Source organism: Myotis brandtii, unplaced genomic scaffold (genome assembly GCF_000412655.1).
Source record: "Myotis brandtii unplaced genomic scaffold, ASM41265v1 scaffold6, whole genome shotgun sequence".
Classification (NCBI taxonomy): Eukaryota; Metazoa; Chordata; class Mammalia; order Chiroptera; family Vespertilionidae; genus Myotis; species Myotis brandtii.
The window spans coordinates 1,825,521-1,833,266 of record NW_005370271.1 but is presented as its reverse complement, the minus strand read 5'-3'; the positions used below and the strand labels follow the sequence as shown (position 1 = coordinate 1,833,266).

Here is a 7,746-nt window from a genome sequence, read left to right as displayed (position 1 = left end):
GGAGGTTAGGCCGCTGGGGGCAGCACCGGGCGCCTGCGGAGCGATGCGCACGTGGGTCGGGCTCCCAGCCCCGCCGGTGAGCTGTGCGATGGAGCCCGGTCCGGGGCTTCTCCGAACTTGGGGTTTCGGTACTGGTGCTAGAGCCTGCACCCTCGCTTTGCCCAGAATGGGAGTCTGTAAGCCTCTCTCACAAACCTCGCCGCGTTCGTAGCGGGGAAAGCCAGGTAAGCAAGCGAGGAAGGTGTGCGCGCCGCCATCAGTATCGGAGCTGCCGGTTCCTTTCCTCCAGCTCCGCGAGGCGGACTCGCGCACGCGGCTGCGTGAAGGCACCTGGTGGAGAGCCGGGACCCCGCTCTGTGCTCCCTCGCTGGCCAAAGGGCATCTGGTGCCTGTTTCCCATCCTCATGCCATAGGTCAGCCCCCAAGAAAATGCTCCTTCACTTGACCTGGCTGCCAAGGTCCTCCCTTTGGTTCCTAGCAGCTCCTGAGTCTGTCTTACTCTAGCCTCCGCCCTTTTATCTTCCTCCGCCCGGAAGGGACTCTCAGCCCCAGTCTTTTTTTTTTTAAAAAAAATCCCAGGGAATGTCTGCATTGCCTGCCTTAGCGTGGGTCCGCCGCCCTCTGCTGTGGCCGGGAACGCGGCGCCCACTGCCCTGCTCTGGTCTAGACGGGAAGGTGGGCGCCAGGAAAAAGGAGCTGCTAGGCAGATAGTACCTGAGAATTTTAACTCCATCGTCTCCCTGCCTTCCTCCTTCCAGGGTTAGTGGAGAGTCTTTGTGTCTGTGAGTCCGTTTTCTTGGCCTGTTGGAAGAGTCCACTCGTGGCGTGGAGGCCTGCTGATGCTTATCTGGCTGTGAGCAAACTTTGGCCACAGTGACACTACATATTAAACCAAATCTGTGTGGCTTATAATAGACATTTGTTCTGCTATAGGGCTGTGTGTCCCCAGAGCTCAGCTGGTCTGGGTAGGCGTTAGCTGGGTGGCCCAGCTCTAGGCTGCAGGTGGCCTTAGGCCTGGATCCCGCTGTGGGTTAGGGTTAGGTCTGCTGCACGTATATTCATTCTAAGTCCCAGACTGAAGGGGCAGGGGCTGCCGAGGACATGGGTGTCCTGCAGGGTCATCGGGGCACGAGAGCCACTAAGATTCCATTGACCAGAGCAAATCAGGGCGCTAAGCTCGGCACCACTGGGGGAGGGGCGAGCAGTGCACGGATTACACCTGGTCTGGAGAAGAGCAGCTGGCGGTGCCAGCCGTTTCTGGAGGCTCAGGGCTTGCATTCCTTGTGTTCACCAAGTTCCTCTCGTTTTGTTCTGACGCAGCTGGTCTAGAAGCAGTAAGGGCCTCTCCGCTCCTTTTTGGATATTCCGTGCCTCCCCCAGTGTTCCGTGGGCTTTGACTTCAGTCACGTTCCTGTGTCCGGCTGAGGATGGGGGGACCCGGGGGGCCCTTCGCTGGGAGCAAAGGCTTTCCTGAGCCTTGTTGCTGAGAACACCCCGAGAGCGAGGTGGGCGGGAACAGCACAGCTTTCCAGTTGGCAATGACTGCGACTCGGGTTGGGGGGCTCGTTGAAGTCAAAGAGCTGGAAAGCGATGGAGCCAGCCTAGAACCCAGCCCTTTGGTTCGGAAAGAGCCTGGGTCTGGCCTGTGGGCAAGCTGTTAACTTTGTCTAGGCCTAAATTCCCACCCCTAAAGGGGGCAGGCTCGGGCTCATAGGCCCTCCCCCGGAGAGTTACTGGAAACGTGAGTGAGATAGCAAAGCATCTGGCACGGGCCCGCCATGAGGAAGCGGGTACTCATTAGCATTAACTCGCGCTCTGCCTGCTGCGCGACCGTGGAATGCAGTGAAGAACCTGAAAGTCCGTGTCTGTGAAAAGCCGTGTTCTGAACGACGTGACCAAGCGTCGGTGCGTGTAACTGCTGACCTTGCCCTTCTTTCTGACGTTTTAGCCAGCGTACCAGAACCTGAGGCAGAAAGTGGATAATTTTGTGTCAACGCATCTGGACAAGCAGGAATGGAACCCGACGATGAACAAGAACCAGCTGCGGAACGGCCTGCGGCAGAGCGTGGTTCAGTAAGTACGCGGGACAGAGCGAGAGGCGGTAACGCGGGGCCGACACACGGAGGCCGGTGAGGTCACTGTCCGGTCCAGGTGGACGGCGGCTCCACAGGAGCTGCAGCAGACTGCTCCTTTACTAAAACTCACGTTCAAGGACGCACAGAACTCGGCTGAAATTCTTGCTGGTTTCTCCAACCTGCGGAGGCTTCCTGTGCACATTCCTACGATGCATCCAAAGTCACTCCAGCTGGGTTGGGCACGAAGATATTTTTCCACTGATTTTTAGAGAGAGTGGGAGAGAGAGGGAAAGACAGAGAGAAACATCGATGTGAAAGAAACACATTGATTGGTTGCCTCCTGCACTCGCCCTAACCAGGGCCTGGGCCAGGGAGGAGCCTGCAACCCAGGTACGTGACCTTGACTGGAATCAAACCCAGGACTCTTAGGTCTGCCGTCTGACACTCTATCCACTGAGCCAAGCCGGTAGGGCTGTCTGTGATTCTTGCTAACATTTTGAATTTGAGGCAAATTCTAATGCCATTTTGGAATGAAGATTTGCTACTTGGGCCTGGAGTATTGTCACCGGTGAGACCCTGCAGCCCCAGCATCCGGCCGCTGGCTGGCCGTTCAGGCCCAGAAGCTGGGTCCCAGGTCCACAGCGTGGAAGGCTTCGCAGGCATCGGGCTCTGCTGTTGAACCTAATTGTGACCGAGTCTTTTCTCTACGTGATATCTGCCCATTTCCCTGCTGCGTTAGGCTCCATCTCCAGGAAAGCGAGCCGCTCTGGCTTCCCCTGATCCACACTGTGCTTTCCCTGATCAGGCGGCCACACCCGTGAATCTGCCGGAGATGGGGTGCAGTTGGAAAGTGATGAGCTTGTGACTAGGGAGGGGCGCCTGGCGCGGCACACACTGTGTCTCGAGCTTCGCTTGGAGGGCACGCGCTGCCTGACTCGGTCTCCCTGAAGGTGCCCGGCTCTAATGGCGATGTGTTACACCCAGGCTTCCTGCCAATAAGCTGTCCGCCCCCGCTCCCGAGGCCAGGGCGCACTTTGCCACCGCTCAGCCTCAGGGCCCAGGGCCTGTGTCTCGTCTCACTGGTCGCCGTGGTGTCCTCTCGTTCGTTTCCTGGCCCCGTCTGCCCAGTCACTGCAGGACCTGTTTCTACTCAAGCAAAGGCTTGCCTGGCCCAAGCGCTCTCGCGTCTAAAGGAAGAGAAGTAGAGCTTACCCATGTGCTCTTGATGGTATTCGCATATTTCAGTCCTTGGGAAACACTTTGGTTTGAACCTCCATGGGCTCTTTTCCAAACTTTTCAAATGTGATGTGTTTCCTGTCACCAAATCTTCCTCATTACCTGCCAAAAATTTTGGCTAATTTTTGCTCTACTCATAAAGGAGTTGGGGTGGATTTTAGCCCCTTAGGAGCTCAGAACCAATTTGTTTCCTGTCTGTTTACAAGTCCCTAGTGTGTGTTCTAGGTCACAGCCGCGGGCCCCGGGGAACTGGGACGTGGCCGTGCGTTGGCTGGAGTAACCGGGTTGCTGCGGGAGGCTCCTGCTTCGGCCGGTCAGAGAACAGATGTGAAGGAGATGGAGCCGTCGGGGGGCTCGCTGGCCTGGCAGCGCAATGACGGTTTCAGCGCTGCCCGTCACCAAGTGCTTCAAGTCCCTTTCACTCTCTGGGTCAGGCCTTGGCGCGTGGGCCCGGCACAGGGAGGAGGTGCAGTGGAGGAGACTGTGAGTCAGGCGCGATGGTAGCTTCTGGTGGGGAGCTGCTGCTCTAAAGTGGAAACACGGCAACTTGAACTCTGAGCTAATGGGTCGCCTGGGAAAGAACTCCCTGGAGTAGCTGCAGCTTTGACCAGGGGGGTGTTTGCTGGGCTTCCACATGCCACTGCTGGGGACGGAAGGTCTCAGAGTGACTGAGTAACAATGATCTCTGTGTCTCCACAAGGTCAGGGATGTTGGAAGCTGGAGTGGACAGAATCATTTCTCAGGTGGTGGATCCCAAACTGAACCACATCTTCAGGCCACAGATAGAGCGAGCCATCCATGAGTTCCTGGCGGCCAAGAAGAAAGAAGCCGCTCCAGCGCCCCCTCCAGAGCCGGAGAGCCAGGACGCCCCGGGCCCCGCCCAGGACGCCTCCTAAGGTTGGTATTGTCCTAGTGCAGACAGTCGTCTCTGACTTACAGACAGCGAGTGGGTGATGGAGGGGAGCCATCACCGGGGAGCCGTCTTGTCTGTGCAGAGAAGAATGAGCAGATGGGCCTCACCGACCACTTAGTCCTTTCACTGCGCGCTGAGGAGTAGCGTCTTCCCGAGTCAGTGAGGAGTCTGTGCCCCGGAGCCCAGGGTCCCAGCTGCGAGGAGGCGCTGCCTTAGGCACCCGCTGGGGTGGCTGGGGTGCCCCAGGGAAATTCAAATGAGAGTCCCTGCTTTTCTGAAATTGCTTAAATGTGGGTTTGCGATTTGGATATAAAATCAAGCAGTGCATTCAAAGGCGGCCTCGCCCTAAATGGGCTGAAGTCTGCTTGAAACGCTGCTGGCTGTCCTGTGGCTAAAGGGAACTGCGTGCCACTGTCAGTTACCAGGGCTCTTCTGGGCGGCGCACCCTCTTATTACCTTTGGGACTGAATGTTTAAAATCGGCTGTGGATGCACAAAGCACTGCTCCTTCAGGGTCTGAGCTGTGGCAGCAATGGACTTGCACTTGGCCGTTGTTGGGGACCCCTGGACTTCCTCGCCCTCACTCAGCTTCGGGTCCTGTTTGTAAGGTTCCTCGGGGTGTCTGTTATTTTTGAGAAGCATCAGCAAGTGAACAAGCGGGAACACTGGGCTCGCATGGGGCACTTGGGCAAGAGCAGAGCTGCCTTTGGTGCCCACGTGGGAGCCGCCCGCCACGGGCGTAAAACAGTCCCCTCACGCCCTCCTGGTCTAACTGTAAATTCCTTTAGGAACAGAAACCTTGGTCAGTGTCGTCTCATCAGTAAGCATTTTGATAGACTCTCTTCTTTTTAGACGACACCTGGCATCTTCTGGAAGCTCCACTGAACAGTGGTGAAGTGGACTCAGTTCATAACGGTACGGCTTCAGACGAAGACAGGCCAAGGTCGTCGCTGATTTCACCTTTGACTTTGGAGCGTGGTCCACGCTGATCGGGGAGCAAGTTTGGCGGCAGGAATGCTGGCCTGTGTGCCCCTGCCACGTGGCCAGCCTGTCCCAGGGACCACACCAGCAGACACTACAGAGAACTAAAGAAACACTACATCAACCAGGGTTGTCCTGGAACAGACCTTTATACTTGAACTTGGACTCTGCGTGTGGGCTTTAGGGTTTGTGTTTGGGGAAAAACAAAAGCTGCAATGGAGGAAGGTGAGCGGTCCCACGGGGGCAGCTCCTGGGAAGGGCCGCGGTGAGCTGGGAGGGGTCTGTGGCCGGGCTTGTTGGCATTGCTTCTCAGAGTTGCAGACTAGAGTGTACGAGCCGTGCGCATCGAACGGCTTTAAAGTTGTTATGACCCTCTTGTGCGTGAACCTTGTAGCTTTAGTGTCCTTTCCCCGAAGCGGCGACTAGCGCAACCCCACAATGCAGGTCACCCCGACACTAGTAAAGGGAACGTTTGCAGGCTCCCTGTCCAGGGCTGGTTCCTGCCCTGCCAGGATAGGAAGTTTTGGGTGTGTTTATTGTATTCTCATGTTTGCGTTTTTTAGAAAGTGGGTGGTTAATAGCCTAAGTTTTATAATAAAATCATTTGATACTCTTACTCTGAGGCTCCCACTAAATCTTAGACCCCAGGTCCGAAAGGTAAACCTTCCCCCCACCCACATGCCACTCCTGTGCACAGCGCGTGACCTCGGCGGGGAAGGGTCGGAAGAAGTAACGTGAAATGCCGTCCCCTGAAGCCGCAGGCGCAGGTGGACGTGGCGGGCAGGTCCTCCCCTCCCCTGGACCAGTTAGTGCTGGTCTGCAGCTGAGGGCAGTGCCTTATATTCATGTTTCTCAGACTTGAAAGTGCAGGAGGATCACCCAGGAATCTTGGAAAAATGCAAATTCTAGTGAAAAATTTCTGGGTCGGATCTGGGCGTGTGTCTAACAAGCTGGTGATGCTGAGGCTGCTGGTGCTCTGCAAGCACAGTGCCCCCGCCCCCGCCCTGGGTCTTCGGTTCTTAGTTGAGTCCGCTACTGGATATTGTTAACCTAATAACCTATCACCTGCAAAAGTCCTAACTTAACGTCATCAATCGGTTCTCGGAAACTACAACATGAAGTAAAACGAAATATGGCAAAATCTGTCCTACCACCGGCTAATTGGTATACACAAGAGCTTAGTTCCCATGGCATCCTGGTCACAGAAACATCACCAAACTTCTACATAAAAGACCCAAAACACTGCTAATATTAAAGAAACAAATGCGAGCTATATGTACCTTTAAAAATGATGAAGAGAAGCAAGACCATTATTTCCCAACCTGCTTATTCTAGTCCAGGGTCGGCCACAGGTGGCCAGTGTCCTGGCAGCTTGGAGGCAGCCCCGCCCTGCACAGGACATTGTGTTTCTATGTCAGGAGTCACAGACCAGAGATGATTTCATCTGAAATGGTTATCAGATCCAGAAGTCACTACAGACACCGCTGTTGGCACAGAGGACTGACTTTTTGGCTCAGGTGAGCCCAACTGAAAGGAAGTAGTGCCCGTAATACCTTGAGTAAAAGTAGTTTCATTGTCAGGCTGGGGAGGGGAGTCAAGACCAACGGCACTAGGGGAGCTGGCAGAGGTTTTCTCTGAACTCCCCTTATCTGCCTAAGGACAGATCCTCCAAAAGGAACTGAATTGTCATTAATCCTCTTTCTGGGAGTTTCATCAACCAGAGAAGATTGACTTATTACAGGAGAGGAGACCAGAAGTCCACACCACACCCAGACAAACTCTGTCACATACTATCATACCCCCCATCTACTCAAGGGCCCATTTGTCTTACCTAAAAGTCATTTACTCTCCCCAAAGATGCCTACACATCCCCCTTCCTCCTTCCTAATTAAGATGGTATTTAAGCCAGAGTTCTAAGCCACCTCAGAGAGTTACTCATTTTTCCCTGGGTATCTCCCACATATACATGAGGGACACATGTTTAATAAACTGTTACTCTGTTGTTTGTGTTTTCCTCTTGTTAATTTGTCTTTTATTACAAGAGTCTCAGGTAAGAACTCTGTAGGGAGAATTATTTTTGTTCTACAACAGCAAGAGATTGGATGTGGCAGAAGCTAAACCAAGTATCAGAGGCTGAATGTGGTCAAGTTTTATCCAGCACGTGATGTGGAACAACAGTTGGGTAAAATCTTGAGTCTGGGGCTTCTGTGAGAAATGAGGTGTTACGCTTTGTTTTCCCTGAGCCCTTTTGTCCAGCTGAAAAGTCTGGCATCCTTGGCACCCTTCATCTGATCACTGCATGGAGGCTCTGTCACATATGGCTTCTCTACATTCCTTTCTTGCTGTGTAGGTCCCCAATCATTCACTTACCCAACGTTACAAGTCCTCAACTATCTGGGCTTGCCTTCTCCCCTTTAATTTCTGCTTACACACTGGAGCTTTTTTCTGAGTTCACCTGTTTCCTGTAAGGCCTTGCCAATCACAGGTAATGCCACCATAACACACTGCCAACACTCTACTTCCCAACCTCTTCCCTAATGGC

General features: G+C 54.3%; 1 protein-coding gene across 1 annotated transcript in view; it reads left to right on the top strand.

Moving 5' to 3' along the window:
- Positions 1-7,206, top strand: part of BOD1 (biorientation of chromosomes in cell division 1) — a 7,868-nt gene extending 662 nt beyond the window's left edge. Inside the window, exons 2-4 of the mRNA XM_014550320.1 lie at positions 1,949-2,073; positions 4,012-4,208; positions 5,076-7,206. Coding sequence (XP_014405806.1) covers positions 1,949-2,073; positions 4,012-4,207 — 321 coding nt within the window. The 3' untranslated portion in view covers position 4,208; positions 5,076-7,206. The remainder of the gene's footprint in view (positions 1-1,948; positions 2,074-4,011; positions 4,209-5,075) is intronic.
- The last annotated feature ends 540 nt before the right edge of the window (positions 7,207-7,746 follow it).